This window comes from Hyla sarda, unplaced genomic scaffold, assembly GCF_029499605.1.
Source record: "Hyla sarda isolate aHylSar1 unplaced genomic scaffold, aHylSar1.hap1 scaffold_71, whole genome shotgun sequence".
Classification (NCBI taxonomy): domain Eukaryota; kingdom Metazoa; phylum Chordata; class Amphibia; order Anura; family Hylidae; genus Hyla; species Hyla sarda.
The window spans coordinates 627,361-648,793 of record NW_026610729.1 but is presented as its reverse complement, the minus strand read 5'-3'; the positions used below and the strand labels follow the sequence as shown (position 1 = coordinate 648,793).

General features: G+C 41.6%; 1 protein-coding gene across 3 annotated transcripts in view; it reads right to left on the bottom strand.

Moving 5' to 3' along the window:
- LOC130344235 (kinesin-like protein KIF14) overlaps positions 1 to 21,433 on the bottom strand; it is a 122,136-nt gene that overhangs the window by 82,822 nt on the left and 17,881 nt on the right. For all 3 annotated transcript variants that reach the window (XM_056554409.1, XM_056554408.1, XM_056554410.1), the window contains exons 2-7: positions 19,564 to 20,375; positions 11,088 to 11,342; positions 5,767 to 5,854; positions 5,579 to 5,674; positions 4,715 to 4,767; positions 1,400 to 1,430 (exon numbers count right to left, since the gene is read on the bottom strand). In XM_056554409.1, the coding sequence (XP_056410384.1) occupies positions 1,400 to 1,430; positions 4,715 to 4,767; positions 5,579 to 5,674; positions 5,767 to 5,854; positions 11,088 to 11,342; positions 19,564 to 20,372 (1,332 nt within the window). In that variant the 5' untranslated portion in view covers positions 20,373 to 20,375. The remainder of the gene's footprint in view (positions 1 to 1,399; positions 1,431 to 4,714; positions 4,768 to 5,578; positions 5,675 to 5,766; positions 5,855 to 11,087; positions 11,343 to 19,563; positions 20,376 to 21,433) is intronic.

Here is a 21,433-nt window from a genome sequence, read left to right as displayed (position 1 = left end):
TAAGTCAGGGTTACCCAATCAGGGTGCCTCCAGCTGTTGCAAAACTACACCTCCCAGCATCCCCGGACAGCCAAAGGCTGTCAGGACATGCTGGAAGTTGTAGTTTTACAACAGCTGAAGGCACCCTGGTTGGGAAACACTGCAATAAAGTAGTGCAAAGTAAATCCTCTATTAGTCAAAAACATTGTTTCCCAACCAGGTTGCCTCCAGCTGTTGCAAAACTACTACTCCCAGAAGCTCCCAGTAGTTTTGCAACAGCTGGAGGCACCCTGGTTGGGAAACACTAGTCTTACAGGATACCTAAGTGAGTGAGGACAGGTTAAAAGGGTATTCCAGGCAAAAACTTTTTTTTATATATCAACTGGCTCCGGAAAGTTAAACAGATTTGTAAATTACTTCTATTAAAAAAAATCTTAATCCTTCCAATAGTTATTAGCTTCTGAAGTTTTCTGTCCAACTGCTCAATGATGATGGGAGAATATCCCTTGCATGATGGGAAAATATCCCCATAGGAGCTGGACAGCTCCCGGGACGTGAGTCATCAGAAAGCAGTTAGACAGAAAACAGCAACTCAACTTCAGAAGCTAATAACTATTGGAAGGATTAAGATTTTTTAATAGAAGTAATTTACAAATCTGTTTAACTTTCCGGAGCCAGTTGATATTTAAAAAAAAAAAGTTTTGGCCTGGAATACCCCTTTAACCCAATAGCTATACAAAAGTTGTTGAATACCTTCCCAACGCAATTCACATTTTTTCTGCCTTTCAGTTGTTGCAAAGTTTTTTAAAGAAACAGATGGGGGAAAAACATTTTCACATTTAAGTGAATACTTTTCAATACATTACCCACTGAAAGCAATGAAAAATAAAATACAAAATTCAAACCATGACCTCTCACAGAACAAATGTATATGCTCACTTGCCCAGAAACGCATTATGTATGGCAGAACCATAAGATATACCAAGATATGCCATACTATATCTGAGGAAGGGGTGTTTCATACCCAGAAACACGTTGGGTAGGTGGCTCTAAATAAAAGGACAAATTCCTTAGAATGACTTTCATTTGAGAATTTCAGAACACAGGAGAAAAGCCAAGAATAAAATCCATTATTTTTGAAAAATTGCCAGAAACAAAAAAATAAAAAAATTAAAAAAATTGCATTTTGGTAGTGCAATAAGTGGAAACCTGTAGTTTTTTGCTTAGTTTTTTTTTTGTGTGCACTGAAGTTTGATTTTCTATGGACTTTCAGAAAACATTAGAAATTGAAAACAAAAACATTTGCTGTTTAGATCTATTTTACTACAGTGTTTTTGTTTCATTCTACTTGTAAACTGAAGCTGCAACACAGTAAATGAACAGCAGATGGCGCAAAAGACACAGGATGAAGCCTACATACCTGCACATCTGTGAATGAGGCAACCACATACCTGTGAGGATAAGAGACAAAATTACTAGAAGGTAAAATAATAATTCTAGGACATCTGCTTAGTTGTAGCAGACCAAGAGGGAAATAACGTAGTTGTCCCCTCCAGCAAAAACCTGCTGTTTTCTGTCCCTTGGCACCAAGACACCAACTGCTCCACAGTTTAGATGCCAATCCAATTGTAATGCCTGCTATTCACCCCGGGATCTGTTTATTTTAAACTTTATCAAGTACAGAGAAACAACAGTGTTAAAGGGAGAAAAAGAAGCATCTGTTAAGGAGAGATTGTATTTGTCAGGCAGAATAAGCTGATTGAGCAGATACAGAGCCAAAATAAGAACTTGCATAACACGATATAGCGGTAGTATCTGAATTAGGGGTGGGGAGGGCATACAATACTTTTATTACACAATTTATTGGTCACTTTACCAATAAAAGTAAACTCTTAGGGGGCTATCTATGAGGATCTTTTGAAGACCAAGGAGCCCATATATTATTCTTGCAGATGGCCTTTTACTGTGTTAGCCCCTGGGCACATTGGCTCATATATAATGTGTGTGGCTATATAAATGATAGTTTCTCCCCAAAAATAAAATAAATAAACTCTGCCCCATGCCCCATTTTAAACCACGAGACAGTTGTAGCCATCCACACAAAATGCCCATCTTTGGGCCCATTAATAAATAATTATATTATAATTATATTATATATTATATTATCTAATATGATAAATATATATGTGTGTGAAACTGATGCGTTACGAGCTAGTACATCGCTTTTAATCATGGCAGTGTCATTTTTTGTTTTTGATTTTAATATGGACCATTTACATACACATTTTGCTAGAAGCTTGATACCATCTCGTCTTGTCCTTAGGATTTACTACATGGGATACGACCAGGGCTCAAGTCCTGCAGGAACGTGTGGGAACTGAGTTCCTGCACTTTTTCCACTGTTCCCATTAGCAGGAGTCCTGCCAGACCAGCCCTTAAGTGGAAATCTTGGGTGAGTTCCTGTACTTTTTTTCCCAGGACTTGACCCCTGGATACGACCCATTGCCCTCCATGCTTCTGGAGCACATTTTTGGGGCTCTGTTCATGTTAATCGTGAACTGACTTTTTGTTTTTGTGTTCCTTTCCCTAGTGTTTTCCAAACCATGTGCCTCCAACTGTTTCAAACCTAATACTACTAGCATGCCCGGACAGCAGTTAGTGCCTTGGGCCCGAGAAGGCAGGAGGGAGGGGTTGTAATGAGATGGACGTAGTAGGAGATTGATGTAGTCTTCTACTCATACAAATATCACACCTTCCGTACTGTGATCTCACCCATTAGCAGATGAAGTTCTACTGATAAATTTCTAAAGGTTCATGCAGATCAGGAGACAGATGCCACACATCTCAGGTGAGGAACAATCAATCATACCCTTTAACTATATGCACTAGCCATATTCAAAAAATAAAAACTGAATCAGATCAGAATCTTCAGTGCTGCTCTTGTAGGGGGGCAGGGTGTTAGGATATATGGCAAGTTGTCTTATTTAAACATTACTTTAAATGAGGGTACCAATTTTAAAGGGTTCTCCATTTCGGACAGGCCCTAGTTATTAGAGGATCCCTTGGCAAAATAGAACACAATGTCACCCCACAGCTGTGACCCAAAACAATCAACAATAATGTTTAGGAAAACCTGGGGGGAATGTATTAAGACCAGCATATTACACATCAGCCTTAAAAGGAAGCCTGTCATGACTTTCATGCTGCATGCACCATGGATCATCAAGGCTTCTTCCCAACCCTCCAGCCTGGATTTATAAATCACTAAAAGAGGAAAAGATCAAGCAAGGCCAGTGAGGCATGCAGTAGCCACCAGGGATCTCCTCATTGACTAGTGGTTCAGGTAGCATGAATCTGATTACAGGTTCCCTTTAAGTTAATCAATCTGGCACTTTTTTCAGTACACTAAGAAGCACAATCATCTTTAATTTTCCCCATATTTCTCATTTTCTGTGTACCAGACTTGGAAATCTATTCAAGCTCACTGCTTGACTATACAAATGCAATAATAAAAAAAAAAAGTGCTATTTCTGGAGGGACAGTACCTACTTTTGACCCAAGTCTCTGTTACCCTTTGCTCCTTTAGACCTGACAAAGATGTGCATTAATAAACTTCCTATATCTCCCCAGAAGCAATCTATATATTTCCTTGCTATAGATTGAATTATAATTATTTAAGCATACAGATCTCCCAGAAAAAGTATCAGACAATGAACCATTAATGCCCCTTAAATTATTGTCGGCCACACATCGCCCTGTGTAAACAGGGGAGGTGCGGCCAACAGTGTGGAATTTTCTGGGCCACATGTTTTATCAAGCCTTCTAAAGGCTATGTATACAAGTGCTGATCTAAGAGATGCAAACCCATGACAAAAACAATTGGGACTGAACAGGGGCCCTACCCGAGACCCCAGCATGCATTTTGCCTACCCAACAGTAGTTGGCGCAGTGTAGGCCTTGCTACTGTTGACCACCAGGTGAGAGTTCCTCAATTCCAGCTTGCAGGTGGAAGAGTCAAATGTCAGTGCATGACCACGTAGAGATTGACGCTGATGTAGGAAGCCATGTCATGATGCCAGGTGTTACATAGGGAATGACCATTAGGAGAAGTGGAATAAAGCAGAGTGCCGCAGTGACCATGTGTTAAGCAGAGTGACCTTCTGCATGTGTTTTATGGTTATTTATGGTTAATTAAAGACAAGATGGTGGACTGGTGGCAAGAGATTAAAGAACTTTGGGAATAACTACAGACAGTACCTGGCCTGGCCTGACTGACCAAAAGTGTGTCTAGCTGCCCTCCGGTTTACTGAACAGCATATTCACCAAGCTTAACAGAGTAAGTGATTTTGTAGGGCAGAGAAGACCTTTTCAAGAATATCATTCCGCCCCATCATATAGTGAAATGCTGAAGAGTTAACACTGTCCTACAAGTATTCTGCACCCTGCCATCAGAAATCCATGGTATTCTTTTCAAGCAATTTATATTAAGTAATCCTTTAAAAGGGTTGTGCCCTACCAGTGAGGACCCTGACTGTGCTCACCCTTTAGGGCTTTACTCCTCTGTTGTGTAGGGTGTGGTGCAAAACGCATGTTGTACGTTTGCAGCGTGTGGGGAAGTGGTAGTGCAGTCCACAAAAGATTGTGTTGTAAAAGCGACAAGAACCCACATCGGGTAGAACAGAAATATTGTAGAGATAACTAGTGTTATTAGAATTAAATCAATTAAGTGACTTACGTTGAAAGACCATCCACATATGGGCCACATGTTGGGTGTTCACGTACTTTAAGCTAGAGCAAAAAAATTAAATAAATGAACCGTAAAATTTTGTTACAATTATGAATGAAAGTACATTTTTGACTGCAACATTAAACCTGAAAGGTGACCAAACAAAGCAACCGTCCACTACTCATGTAGCAAAATAGAACAGTCTGCCGCACTGTTCTTGCTGTGAAAAATACTTCAATGGGGTCCCTCAATCTGCATTGTGTTTATAAGGGAAGCCATGAACACTCTTAAAAGCTGCTTTTTGTGTGATTTCAGAGCGATTGATCAACCATGTGTATGAGAGCCTCCTAAACCTCACCATTGTAAAATTGTTTAGACAGTGGTGTACCTATAGTGCTAGTCTGATAATCTCCAATCCCATGTACTGAAGGGAAATACTGTAAGCCACTACCTGACTGCTCTGGTGGTGGCTTGCACCCCTCAGACCATTCAGAAGACAAGCATGCTTGGCTTATATGTCGGGTCAACGTAACAGATCGCAGTGCTAAATGGAAGAAACTCTTACATGTATTAAATGCTCAACTCTTCAAAAGATATTTGAAAATACATTTTTTCCTATGAAAGGTGTTATCTGGTTAAGAAAAGAAGTACCACAGCTATTTTAACCATATAGACAATATTTGAAATTTAGGCTCACCATTACAATAATTTACACAGAAGAGTTGAATAGTAATTCAGTCACTTAATTAGGGTGATTTAAAAAAATGATCTACTGAGTAGAAAACATTCTGAGGACCAACAAAGACAATGACTTTAGGTACTTCAGTGTTAAAAATGAATTTTATTGCTTTAATAAATCACAGTCCCACTTACAGCTATCTTATGCCCAGCGTCTCTGGGAGAGCTTAGTAAATCATGAATTTTCTCATTGTAGATTTCAAAGTAGCTCATTTCCACGTGACAGTTAACCTGTAATGTAAATTATTATGTAAGCCTTTGCCAGTCAGATAAGTACAGCACCAAAATCAACTCTACATGAAGTCCTTATGGGGATCACTTACCTCCTCCTGGACAGACACTTTTATATTGTAGAAAAGCTCCTTGCAAAATCTTGGAATTATACCAATGTGTGTATTATACCCCATCATCCTGCAGAGAAAGGAAACATATTGCAGGATTTTAAAAAAAATTGCCAAGGATTTGAAGAGACCCCAGACAACCAAAATGCATTGATAGTATGCATTACACAAGCTAAATGCAAAATAATTAAGTGTTACACATAGGTGCACAGAATAAAACCTCACACATAGCTGTATTGTTGACTTGTGCTATACAGAGCCATAAGACAGTGCCCATGGCTGCCTTCATATTTATTAAGAGGCACAGGCCTTTTAATAAACTCAGTGACTGTGGCTGCCCATGAACCTTAAGCCATGTTCACACGGCCGGAAGTGTGTGGAATGTCCACCCAGAACAAGCAGGAGGATATTCCGCGCATGTCAATGTCCTGGCAGGTGCTAGGACTGCTCTGAAATGAGCTGATTCAGATGGAAAAGTATTCCTGTGCAGAATCGGCATAAGGAATAGGACATGTCTATTCTTTCTGCAAGTGCGGGAACCGGGAGAAGCATCTGCCAGGGAAATTCGGCCGTGTGAATACTCCTCTGAAATTCCGACTTGTGAATATAGCATTTAAGTAAAATCCGCATCTAGCCAGGTTAGAGCTACAATTTACGCCTAATTTCAGACTCATGCTGGAGTCCTAAATCTCAGACTGCAGCCGGGACACAGACAAGCCCAGCACTGCTCCCTGACAGTGTGCTATTGGAAAGTTATTCTGCATACATCATAACATATCAAAAGTTTTTTTGATGAAAGGTACCCTTTAAAAAGAAGAGGTTATCCAGGGATAGAGGCAGAGCTATTTTTTTTTTCTACAATCAGCACACTGTTCTCAGGTTGTGGGTAGACATGAGCAAACTTACAGTAAATTCGATTCGTCACGAACTTCTCGGCTCGGCAGTTGATACCTATCCGGCATGAATTAGTTCAGCTTTCAGGTGCTCCCGTGGGCTGGAAAAGGTGGATACAGTAATAGGAAAGAGTCTCCTAGGACTGTATCCACCTTTTCCAGCCCATGGGAGCATCTGAAAGCTGAACTAATTTATGAAGGATAAGCCATCAACTTCCGAGCCGAGAAGTTCGTGACAAATCGAATTTACTGTAAGTTCGCTCATCTCTAGTTGTGGGTGGTATTCCAACTTTGCTCCAATCACCTCAATTTAACTGAACTGCAAAACCACTCAAAACCTGAGGACAGATGTGGAGTCACTACAGCCAAAGCAACGGGACCCCCAGGGGACTACTTATGGGGCGGCAGGGGTAACTTACAAACTTCATTTCCTCACCAGCCCTGGGGGCAAAAACGGCCCTTGGTGATGGCGAGGATAAAGATTTTACCATATATACTGCATTGCCAAACGTTACATATGGTAAAATGTGATGCTTGGTTTCCTTTAACCATTGTTGAGGTTATAAAAAAAGAGCTGAAATTCAGATCTCAAGGTGCAGACAAAATTAATTAAAACAGAATAGGATGTATCTGGTCTCTCTCTAATCCTGTGTTTTTATTAATGACAAAAATCATAAAAAGCATATATCAAAAGCTGGAATCCAAGCAGGGCCCTTGCTACAGATTAAGAAAAATTAAATATTACATATATATTTCGCAATAGAATCATAAAATTGGTCACAATTTTTGAACAGTGTGAAATGCCACATTGCTGGACTTAGTCTCAATTAAAATTGCATAAGAATTAATGCAGGCATTGTGATGAAGGTTGCATAATGAATATCTCAATAGTAACAGTCTTGGATTTATGTCATAGATCCAAAGTCTTAGTAACAGAAATACAGCTGAGATATAAAACTGGTGTCCATGCTGTTGGTTCCCACAGGTAGCTCCCAGCCTAGAGAACGTAATAACTGTGGCTCAAGAAGGTCAGCGGGGATTGTTGGTGAGAATCAGCAATATTGGGGATCATTGCTAGCAATGGATAGACTGAAGATGAAGACTGCAGTACTTGCGATGGATGGACTCAAAAGGTAGGTAAATGCAGAACGTTGGCAATACTGGTCAAAGTAGTAGAGTGGATAATGCCATTTCTGGGAGGTCCCCCTTATCAATGGCTTAATAGGACTGACTTGGACATGGTAGACTTCTATACTGTGCTCCTTAATTGGCACACCTCTTGGCAATTTGAATGTCTGACCTGGAAGTTTCTGGAGCTTCATGGTAAATAGACCGACATACATACATATACATTATACATTATATGTATATACACACACACACACACACACACACACGCACGTGTGGAGTTTACCATCAATGTCTGATAATATTTTAAAGAAGAATTATGGAAAATGAATGTTAAAAGAAGATTACCAGCTAAAAGCCTAATTATTTTTCTGAAGTTTTGAAATGACAGCAGTAAAAGAACAAATACAGGGTGGGCGATTTATATGGATACACCTTAATAAAATGGGAATGGTTGGTGATATTAACTTCCTGTTTGTGGCACAGAATATGCGAGGGGGGAAACTTTCAAAGATAGGTGGTGACCATGGCGGCCATTTTGAAGTTGGCCATTTTGAATCCAACTTTTGTTTTTTCAATAGGAAGAGGGTCATGTGGCACATCAAACTTATTGGGAATTTCACAAGAAAAAAAATGTATTCTTTCATGAGTTATTTACAAGTTTCTGACCATTATAAAATGTGTTCAATGTGCTGCCCATTGTGTTGGATTGTCAATGCAACCCTCTTCTCCCACTCTTCACCCACTGATAGCAACACCACAGGAGAAATGCTAGCACAGGCTTCCAGTATCCGTAGTTTCAGGTGCTGCACATCTCGTAACTTCACAGCATAGACAATTGCCAATTGCCATTGAAATTCTTCATCAATGGAAACCTCAAGGCCACTGGATATGCGAAATTGCTACATGATGATTTGTTTCCCTCTTTATGCACTGAAGCTGGCACGTTCCCTGAGGTTTTCCAGCAAGATGGTGCACCACCACATTATGGGTGTCAGGTCCGAGCATTCCTAGATGAAGTTTCCTGCAAAGTGGATTGGTCGTCATGGGCCAGTTGAATGGCCCCCAAGGTCTCCCGATCTGACTCCCTTAGACTTTTATCTTTGGTGTCATCTGAAGGCAATTGTCTATGCTGTGAAGATACGAGATGTGCAGCACCTGAAACTACGGACACTGGAAGCCTGTGCTAGCATTTCTCCTGCGGTGTTGCTTTCAGTGTGCGAAGAGTGGGAGAAGAGGGTTGCATTGACAATCCAATACAATGGGCAGCACATTGAACACATTTTATAAGTGGTTAGAAACTTGTAAATAACTCATGAAAGAATAAAGTTACGTTAAAACCAAGCACATCATTGTTTTTCTTGTGAAATTCCCAATAAGTTTGATGTGTCACATGACCCTCTTCCTATTGAAAAAACAAAAATTGCATTCAAAATGGCCAACTTCAAAATGGCCGCCATGGTCACCACCCATCTTGAAAAGTCCCCCCCCACATACACTAATGTACCACAAGCAGGAAGTTAATATCACCAACCATTCCCATTTTATTAAGGTGTATCCATATAAATGGCCCACCCTGTAGATAAAAATAAATATTACTTCAATGAATGCAGTGTGGTGGGTTGTCCACCATGGTTTTACGACCGGTGGGAAAACCGCATACGGGACAAAAATGAGCCGACCGGAGTCAGCATGTCACTCTGGTTGGCTCATTGAAATACATTACATACGAGCCGCATACGGCAGGTTTTAGCACCCCCCAGCCGTACCCGGTCCCGTATTGCCTAAAACGTCATGTGAACCCAGCCTCAGACATTCAAATTACCAACAGAGGTGTGCCAATTAAGGAGCACAGTATTTAAGTCGACCATGTCCAAGTCAGTCCTATTAAACCATTGATAAAGGGGGACCTCCCAAAAACGCATCTGGCATTATCCACCCTACTACTTTGACCAGTATTGTCACCTTTCTGCATTTACCAACCTTTGAGCCCATGCCTCGCAAGTGCTGCAGTCTCCCCAAACCAGGACCACCGCCGTGTGTGTGAGCTCCTCAAGCTCTAACTGCTGCACGAGGACACCTGGATCATCAGTGCCAGCACTATCCCAGCTGCCCCACTCCTGTCACCTCAAGCCGGCACTTCCACACTGCACTTAAAACCAGTGCAACCTAGCGATATCCATTGCTACCAACAATGCCCAATATCGCTGATTCTCATCAACAATCCCCGCTGACCTTCTGAAACCACAGGTATTACGTTCCCTAGGCCGGTAGCTACCCGCGCCAGCACGGACACCAGCTTCATATCTCAGCTGTATTTCTGTTACTAAGGCTGGGTTCACATCACGTTTTTCCCCATACGGGAGCGCATACGGCTAGGGGGAGCTAAAAACTTGCGCTCCCGTATCCCTGCTGTATTCCACCCGTATGTAATTAATTTCAATGAGCCGACTGGTTCACTAGTCAACCACGGTTTTAGGTCCAGTAGAAAACTGCATACGAGGAAAAATGAGCCGACCGGTTCACTTCGGCTGGCTCATTGAAATGATACATACGGCAGGCATATGGGAACGCAAGTTTTTAGCTCCCCCCAGCCGTATGCGCTTCTGTATGGGGGGAAAACGTGATGTGAACCCAGCCTAAGACTTATTCTTTGGATTTATGACAGATGCAATTCAAGACGGTTACTATTGAGATATTCATTATGCAACCTTGATCACACTGCCTGCAATCATTCTTATGCAATTTTAATTGAGACTAACTGACTCCTAGTCCTGCAAGGTAGCATTTCACACTATTCAATTACCTTATATATTGTGACCAATTTTTATCGTTCTATTGCAATATTACATTTACACACACATATCTATATATATATATATATATATCTTTCTATCCATCAAGGGCCCTGCTCTGATTACAGCTTTTGATATTTGCTTTTTATATGATTTTTATCAATAAAAACATGTGATTATAGAGAAACCAGCTACATCCTATTCTGTTATAGTTTTTGTTCCTTAATTTTGTCTGCACCTCGAGATCTGAATTTCAGCTATTTTTTGATTGCACATGTCTATGGCACTTTTGGGTATGGTGTAACTCAGTATCTCGGTACAGACACTTATTTTATCCATTTTAGTGTGTAGCCACTCAATCTCTTTATATTTGTTATCTGATTGTTTAGGTACCTTATCTTACTTTGTTAAAAAAATATATATATTCTTGACTCCAAACAAGATGAAATACAGATATATCAGAGATTTACATGGCGGCTTAGCTTACGTGTAAGATTTCCCAGATCCGGTTTGACCATATGCGAATAGACAGGTGTTATAACCTTGGAAGACTCTGGTCAACAGAGGCTGGGCTACTTGTCTGTAAACTTCCTCCTGACTACAGGGGACACTGTCTCCAGGTTGTGCGAATGAAAAGCAGAAGTCGTACTGGAACACAAGCCTTTGGTTGTTCTGGGGATGATAAACCATCACGGTCTGGTCGGTCACCGACAGCACACATTTATGTCCACCAGATATTTCTCTAAAAAAATAAATAAAAAATGAATGAAAAATGTAGTTAAGAAAACGTCTTGTCTGGAAGAGACATTTTAATGCACCCCAAGCTGAAATACAGTGGCCCTCATTTACTATTACAAACCCGACATGTTTTGTTGGGTTGTGCACCAGATTCTGTCGCATTTGCGCCAGAAAGTCTGTCTGCGCCAGAATTTGCACCGGAATTCAAAAAACCCGACTAACTCTCCATTTTGCTAAGAAAACCAGAAAAAGGGGCATGGCCGATGGAAAAAGGGGGTGTGGTCTCAGAAAAGGGGCAATGTAGGCTATGTAGGGAAACCTTAGTAAATACCGTGGAAAAAAATTGTAGGGAAATAAAACCCACAAAGAAACCTACACTCCAGTGAATTGCATCATGAAGGAATCTCTCTCAAACAACTTTTACATGACACTCAATAGCTTCATTCCTGTTATCTAAAGCACTTCTGTCAGGCTAGGCCAGTGTTTCCCAACTAGGGTGCCGCCAGCTGTTGCAAATCTACAACTCCTAGCATGCCCGGACAGCCAAAGGCAACAGCTGGAGGGACCCTGGTTGGGAAACACTGTGCTAGGCAGACACTGTAGCAAATGCCCCGTCTACCAGTCACTGGCTGAGGCAGTGATTGACTAAGCTGGCAGTTCCGGCAATTTAAACGGGGACCTGGTGTAATCAGGATTGGTTGGGGGATCAAAGCAGGAGGGTATGCTTTAGGATTTGTGTCTCAGAAAAAATTAAGTAAAAATACTTTAAAAAAAAGGGATAGAGATGGTCCAGTAGTCAGGACTCTATACATTTCGCCAGACAGAATAATGATAAACAAAAGTAAGTGAAAAGTTATCAGGGATTCCATAGTACGTAATAAAACTTGTGCATATAAAATTAGAAAAACTTTTCTATTTTCTTCCTGAAACAGCACTACACTGACCATAAGCTTTGCTTTGTATTACAGTTTAGCACACCAGTCAAATAGGGCGAAAGGCCCTTTTAAATGGGAGAGTCTTCTCCACACACAACCTGAGAACAAGTGTGGGGCTCTTGTTTCTTCTAAAAACAGCACCACACCTGTTCTCAGATTGTGTGTGGTATTGCAGCTCAGTTCCATTTAAGTGAATGGAGCCAAGTTGTAACCAGCTCGATGGGGTGACCCCATGCTGCTCAGCACCCTGTCCCCTTCCACACCCACCACCCCCCATCCAATAGAACCCTTTTACCTTCACTAACCCCCCCTGTCTTCATTTGCGCTGGCAGCCGGCCGGCCCAGGTCTGATGAGGGACGTCACTCCGCAGACCCGCGCAGGAGGAAGTCAATGATGTCACTCATCAGGCTGCTTCCAGAGAGGAGAAACACTGCGCAGGCCAGGTGAGAGTGTGTGTGTGTTGAGGGGGAGGGGGGGGGTACTGGGAACTATACTACCTAATGTGGGTAACCTGCTACCTACCTAATGCTTCCCCCCTGGCAGTGGCACCCTTAACATCCACGGGCAACATCCCCCCCCCCCCATCAGCAGATCCTGCTGGTGGATGATGGGGTGCTACTTCCAGGAAGATGATCCTGCCGAAGGGTGATTGGGTGGATGATGATGGTGCTACTGCCCCCCCCCCCCCCGGCAGTAGTACACTGCCAGGGGGGGCCAGTAGCACCCCAATCATCCACCAGCAAACCCCCCCCCCCCCCCACCAGTAGCACCCCATCATACACCAGCAACACCAATCCCCCCTCCCGTGGTAATAGCATCAGCTAATGGATGATGAGAGGTGCTACTGCTGTTGTGGTATTGTATTCAGAGGGTGCACTGTATGGAAAGGTTATATTCAGAGGGTGCAGTGTGTGGTAGTATTATGGAGGGTATGGTGTGTTGGTATTATATTCAGAATATTTTTTTTTATTATTCCTTTATTTTTATTATATATTCATACAGAATAAATTAGTGTTCACATAGTACATATGACAAAATAAGCAATAAGCAAGAACAGAATAAACGCTTCTTGTTTTCATTCTCAAATACACCGTTGAATGAAATAATTAAAAGAGACATGTTTAAAAATTGGAAATTATTAGAACAAGACGAGGACTTAAAAGACGTAGCAAAAAAACAAGCCACTAATCACATTCAGAAAAAACAAAACAATAGGTGACACTATAAAAAATGTGAAGAAAAGGACCAAAGAAATGACCCCCAAAAACCGCAGTGATTGGCTGACTACATCCCCTCCCCCAGGTAACTATGCTTGTGGACAATGTTCACGACGGGATCCTAAGGACGGGAGCTTTAGGACCGTCAGGAATGAATGACCGAGCAGAGTTCGGGCCATTCCTGTGAGATCGTTCAGACCTTGCCTTATTACTTGGTTTCATTATACACGCAGGTGATTTGTTACTTGGTGAAGGCCCCTCCCTTTCCTTCCCTCACTCACCTTGTTATAAATCCTATAAGACAGAATGCACATGTAGGAGGCCAGAAGAAGGTCCAGTCCGGACCGAAACGGTCGTTGATTCTCCTCTGACCCAGCGTTCCTCTGGAGCGTCCCCCCCACACCTCTGTCCTGTTATGTCGAGAACTGCTGCTGACTGCAAGATTAGTCATTTTTCTATGCTAACTTGGTGAGTGTACCGTCTCTTCACTATTCTTCTATTGAAAAAAAAATACCATAGAAATACCGCAGGTCCTGCTATGCTATGGACAGGTAATTAACTTTTTATAAGCATTGATATAATACATACTTCCTAAGTAAGCTATTAGTGCAATAACTATCTGGATGAGAGGTGACAAGGGGTGAACTAGACAACGGGGACCCCGATGTCCTAGGGACTCTGGCTAAGGGGACCCACACACGCAGGTACCGGATAGGATACAGTACCGGGACACCACAACTGTAAATACTGGAATTTTTTATTCGAAGACCCCAACACGACATTATTCAGGACTTTCTCCCATGTAGGACCTTCCAGGGGGCCTATATCTCTTTCCAATTTATTTTTAATCTTATCTTGGAATATAGAGGTTTCATGAATTAAACCTCTGTAAACATTCCTCAGGGACTTCATTGTGCTCTGTGGTTACATAATATATATGTAAAAATTTTGCATGTTCCTATAATAAATTTCTCTATCACTAGTGTATCTATCCGCTTCCTTTAATTTAAGATAGAAAATTTCCTTCAAAAGGGTCTCAAGTCCCCCTGATCATTAAACTGATGTACAAATTCAATTCCCCTTTGAACCAAAAATTGCTTTTCCAAACCTTTATTAAATTCACTAAATGTATAATTCCCCCAAATCTTCGTGCATCCAAAACTGTGTCTTATTCCACAAATACGTTTTATTTCATTCCAAAACTTTATAGCATTTCTCAAAAATTTTGAAAACATTTTGATAGGTGCTCCCTCGGTTGTGACTCTAAGATTTCAAGATATTTCTATAGTCCTTTGAGTAAAAATTTATCATAGGTTCCAAGATGCTATTCCTGGTGTCTTGCTTTATATCCTGTACTTTTGCCACCAGGAGGTAAAATCTAAAATTCGGTAATGCCCATCCACCTTTCCCTTCTGTCCCTTCTGGAAGAGTAAGAGATGAGTATTTTATTTTTACTCGACCACGTCCCCATATAAATCTATTAAGAATTGCTTCTAGACCTTTAAACCAAGAGTTCGGTACCCATAGTGGAGCAGCCCTAATTACATACGAAATCTGCGGTAGAAAGATAATTTTTAGTGCTGCCACCCGATCTGCCTGTGATAGCGGAAATTTACACCATATATTAACTTTTTTCTAGATTTTTTCCTTCAAAAGGTTTAATATTTGCATCCATGAATGTTTTACTATTTGATATAACTTCTATCCCTAAATATTTTAAGGATTCACCTTTTTTTTAACTTGTTATCCCCTGATTATTTTTGTCCCTTCCACTACTGGCAATAGAAAAGACTTCTCCCAATTCATCTTCATTCCAGATATCTCTCCAAATTCATTGACAATTTCCCTTACTGTTGGTATCCTGTCATTAGGTTTATCTAAAAATAATATATTGTCAGCATATAAAAGGATCTTGTTCTTTCCCTTTATACCAAACCCCTTATATGTACCGACGTCCTAACTGCCTCAGCCAATGGTTCTATAATAATAATAATACAAAAAGGAGCATGGAGAGGGGGCAGCCTTGTCTAGTCCCCCTAAAAAGTGGGAAAGCACCTGTCAATCTTCCATTAATTATTATACTTGCAACGGGGCCTCTGTATAACAATTTCACCCATCTAATAAATCTTTCACCAAACCCAAACTGGTCCATATCTATCCATAGAAACTCCCATTCCACCCTGTCAAAGGCTTTCATTGCATCCAATGACAGGGCGGAACGGGAGGGATCCCCTTCCATCTGCATACTGGCCAAAACCTTTGCTATATTATCATGGATTTGCCTGCCTAGTATAAAGCCGGATTGACCGGGTGAATCAGTGTCTGTATTACCTCAACCAACCTACGTGCCAGAATTTTCACATCCACATTTAAGAAAGATTGGTCTCAATGCTGTGAGCTCTATTATAGACTGTTCTTTCTTCGGAATTCAGGTAATATTTGCCTCCATCATGGATGGGGGGAGTTTGCCACCCTTAAAAGGATTCATTAAAAACATTCAATAATATGGGCAACAATATTTCCCCCTATTCCTTATATATCCCCACCGGGATACACCATCCAGACCGGGAGCAACAGTTTTTCACTTTCTCCAGATTTATAGGTCTTTCAAGCTGATCCCTTAATACTTCCATGAGTTTTGGTAGCTTTATTCGCCCCATAAATAACTCCAATTTATTCTCAGAGAATTTTATATCTGATTTATATAAGCTAGAAAAAAATTCAAGGACCTTCTGCCATATTTCTTTAGGCTGAGTTACTATTTCACCTCCAGCTGTCAAAATACTTCCGATATCCATACTACCCCTTTGTACCCTCAATAATTTTGCTAACAGACTGCCTTGTTTCGCCCCTTCAATAAACTGTTCTTGTCCCCGAAAAAAGGCTTTATGTTGAGCCTTTTCCTGCAAACATTTTGTAAAATTATCCTGTGACTTTTTCAAACAAACAATCATATTGTATTTGTACCAGATTCCTAGCAAATGTCCTCTCCCCTTCCATAACTTCATCCAATTTTTTTCCCAATTCTCCAAATTCCTTCTTATAAGATATTTCCCTAAACAGTAATTCTTGAATGTAAGCTTTAAAGGAGTCCCATGCTATTTGTATCGATGTTGAAAGGTTTATGTCTAGAAATTCCTTAAGATGGTTTTCAATTAAATCTTTCTATCAATAATACTCAACCAATAGGGGTTTACCCGAAAATTACGCGAACGTCCCAACAACTCCCCACCAATCATAATCCCAGTTACCACTAAGCCGTGGTCAGATATTGACCCAGGGTGGTATGACATATCCTTCACCATTGGAAGACCACTATCATTACAGAACCCCAGGTCTATATGAGAGGCAGACTGGTGGGAATAACGCGAGAACACATCTATTGTCGAATATAATAGTCTCCAAATATCTTTCCAACCTAGTTCTCCCATTAATCTAGCCATATGAGTTTGAGGCGATTTTAACTGATCTTTACTCCTCCCGATACTCCTCCTATTTCTCTCATTACCCATTACATTGAAATCGCTCCAAAACAAACATCGGAATTTCCTCTTTCCCCTTTAAGAATTTCAGAAACAAATTCAGTGGACCCACCTGAAATGGAGGAGGAATATAAAAGAACGACCTGTTAGTTTTTAATAAATGTTGCTATGAAGCAATAGATCAAGGTGCATGTTGTGGATGTACGACCAGGTCTGTTTTTTTTAACTCTATTTGAATTGTCATAGTATATACAGTGGGTACAGTGTGTCATAGTATTATATTCAGTTGGTACAGTGTGTGGTAATATTATATTTATTCAGTGGGTACGGTGTGTCAGTGTTCTATTTAGAGGGTACAGTATGTGGCAGATTTATATTCAGAGGGTACGGTGTGTGGAAAGTTAATACCGTATTTATCGGCGTATAACACGCACTTTTTAGGCTAAAATTTTTAGCCTAAAGACTACCTGCGTGTTATACGCTGATAAGCCGCTGCAGTTCAATGATTTAAAGCGAGCGCTTTAAATCAATGAACTGCAGCGGCATTGCAGGTGCAGAGACCGCCACCGCTGCAGGCTTCTCTGTCCCTGCCTGTCCTGGGGTCTAGAGCCCTGCTGCCAGCCCTTCTCTCCCCCTGGCTATCGGTGCCGCTGCCCGTTCTCTCCCCCTGACTATCGGTGCCAGATTGCCGGCGCCGATAGCCAGGGGGAGAGAAGCGGCGCTGGCAATGGGGCAGTGGCGCCAACAGACAGGGGGAGAGCAGGGGCAGCAACACCAATTGCCGGCGCCGCTGCCCCGTTGCCTTCCCCATCCCCGGTTGTATAATTACCTATTGCTGGGGTCGCCACTCTCCCCCTACCTTTCCTGGGGGTATATCGGGGTATACGCATGCACACACACACGCACCCTCATTTTACCAAGGATATTTGGGCAAAAAAACTTTTTTTACCCAAATATCCTTGGTAAAATGAGGGTGCGTGTTATAGGTAGGTGCGTGGTATACCCCGATAAATACGGTATTCAAAGTGTGCAGTGTATAGAAGTATTATATTTAGAGGATAGTGTCTGGCAGGTTTATAATTGTTTTCATATAGAGGATCACAATCCGCCGACACAGTGATGAGCCATTTGGGCGTCACATTCTATATAGAGAAGATTTAGCTGAAGCAAGTCATGGCGTTATGTTCCATCTGAATTAGATAAGGAAAGACTACAGAGAAGACGTCACTAGAGATGAGCGAACTTACAGTAAATTCGATTCGTCACGAACTTCTCGGCTCGGCTGACTTTTCCTGCATAAATTAGTAAAGCTTTCAGGTGCTCCTGTGGGCTGGAAAAGGTGGATACAGTCCTAGGAGACTCTTTCTTAGGACTGTATCCACCTTTTCCAGCCCACCGGAGCACCGGAAAGCTGAACTAATTTATGCAGGAAAAGTCAGCAACCGCCGAGCTGAGAAGTTCGTGACAAATCGAATTTACAGTAAGTTCGCTCATCTCTAGACGTCACCTATAGTCACTGATATTATTGTGTATTCTCCTCACTATGTCCTATCAGAGCTGTAGTCACTTGTTCTACAGTTCTTATGACAGTTCTATGTTACAGTTATGATGAGTGAAACTACTGTTTCCAGCATAACCTTCCAGGGCTTGGTACTCCGCTGGAGTTTTTAATCAACTGGTGCCAGAAAGTGAAACAGATTTGTAAATTACGTCTACTTAAAAATCTTAATCCTTCCAGTACTTATCAGCTGCAGGAAGTTCTTTTTTAATTTATTTTCTGTCTGACCACAGTGCTCTCTGCTGACACCTCTATCCATTTTTGGAGCTGTCCATCGTAGGAGCAAGTCCCCATAGCAAACCTCTCCTGCTCTGGACAGTTCCTGATATGGAAAGAGGTGTCAGCAGAGAGCACTGGTCAGACAAAAGAAATTCAAAAAGAATAGAACTTCTAGTGGAGCATACAGCAGCTGATAAGTACTGGAAGAATTAAAACAAATCTGTTTATCGTTCTGGCACCAATTGATTTAAAAGAAAAATGTTTTCCAGTGGAGTATCCCTTTAAGTCAGTCACTCTGGGAGCTGTAGTTTAAAATTCTTAAAACTTCTTTAGCGCTTTCCCACTCTGTGGCAATTTGTATATTTGATTATTATACTGGAATTTTTCACAATGCGCCACACCAGTTGAGTGTCACAACAGGCCCAAAAAAATGACTTTGGGGGCCATGTATAACAGGCATCAATTGTAGTGAATGGGGCATTTATTGTGTACCCTTATATGCCATTTCATTTCAAGGCAAGTCTTTTTCTGTCATATTGTACCAGTTATACTGGATGTGGATTAGGTCAGAGGTTTCTTGCATGTATTTAGGTATTTTGCCATACATATACTACACAGTTTATGGCACACCAAGTCTATAGGGCCTCTGTGCATTGCCATGAATATGGGGCCTAGGGAAGAGGCAACTTGTGAATAATCTACAACTGAGCTAAGGTTTCCCAATGATGAAGGCCATGGCTGCTCTGCTAAATGTAATAACTATAGAAAGTAAAGAAAACTAATATTTGCCTTTACTGCCCAATCCAGCCTTACCGATCATTTAGCGGTCGGACACGTACAGCCACTGTCACTGCTGCATTCTCTGGGACCGACTGTGACTGCCCACCGGATGCATGGCTTTTGGCCTGTAGTGGGTTTGTGACTGGAACAGCATTGGAATTAACATAAGGGGTATCGGTCAAGCCAGTACTGTAACGTGGAATAGAAACTTTGTCCATTATCCCACTGATACAGGGTTTTTGAGTCACAACTCTGTGTTCGACATCTTTTACGTTTGTTTCTTGTGTGGCAGATTGACAACCCATAGAAGATCTAGCACTATTAGCCTCTCTAGTAAGGCTTCTTCTGGTTTCTCCAAGCTCGTCTTCAAGAGAAGTGACTGCGTGTTTTTTAAGAAGAGGTAGTCTGCTTTTTCCTAGTTTTGACCCATCCATTGAACAGAATGACTGTCCTTGATGTGACCTTAGTTTGCTGGACACAGGACAGGCTGCATCAATATCAGAACACGGATCCCTTTTTTGAGCTGAACGTTTTTCTGTTTGGGAAATCGAAACTTTATTGCTTTCGATCACTTTAGTAGACTCTGTTCCTTTCCATTTTCCAGCAAAAAAGGCCTTTGAAACCATTGTGCCGAATACTTGAAGCCTACTTTGTGCACTTTCCTCAGTGGCAGCATTTGCTGGAATATGGACAGAACTGGGATTCGAGATGTTTTCACAGATTGTTGAGCTGTGCAGGGGAGTCACTGAATATGAAGAAGAGTACACAGAAAAAGTCTTCTTTTCTGGAGTGAAAGGTATGGTGTCTTCAATGACATTGATGGCCGAGGGAATGTCACACATTTTCTGAAGAGAAATAAAGAAAAAAATATATAATACACATATACCACAGATCATTGGAATTACAGACTGAACAATTATTGTATACAGCCAAATGTGAGTGCAAGCACAGCCATTTAATGTTTGGACTTTCAATAAGTTACAATATCTACACTGGCTACAGGGTAGGTTACATACAAGATATCCAAACTGGACAGACACAGTGAAGACCTACATTTTTTACACTTTTTTCCTCAAAAAGCCTAAACGTGGTGTGCTATTAGGCACAACACTTTACAGCTTTTAAGATAGTATGGCATATGGGAGCCGCTGGCCATCGGTACTGTTGTGGAGCGGTATGGAACTTTGTTAGGCTGGTATGTTTGGGGTGTTCCTAGCAGGGAACCCGCCTGAACTCAGACAGGCTAGTAGCACTTCACCACATGAAGATTACACAATGCAGAGATTAGCAGTGTTAATTCATTCATATAAACACACGGGTACATATAAGACAATTTATTTTTAGAGGCAAAACTCCTTGCTTGGACTGTGGGGGCTGTTGGCGCCAAGGCATAGGTCCGCCACTGCCAGAGGGCTCAGGGCCTGGGGTTTTGCCAACTGGCACATGCTCATCAATGGGGAAATCAGGACACTTACCCAAGATCCCTGGGTGAGAGAGCGTGGCTTTCAGCTGTATGTGCATAGAGTTAAAAACTTCTCAGTGTAAGCTGCAGGACCTGTGGCTTACATTGAGTGGAGAACGTGACTTCAGCCCCCACGCAGTGCAGGAGCGATTACGGCACTCATCAGCGCCTGTACTGAGGTGGAAGAAAGACACAGTCAGGCTGTGCTGGGGAAGAGATCGCTGCATGGAACATGAGGTTGATCCACTGTGGGAGATATACCTTCTTAATAGGGGGACCTTAATAGGGTGGGGGTGCTTTTGCTGACAGCACCATGCCATGGGTGCAAGGGGCACTAGGTACGCCTCTGCAAACACCTGAAAGAATTTATGAAGATGATATTCCTTCCAGAAGGGCTCAAAAATTATATTCTGTGGGCTTCTGTGCATGGATGCTGCATCA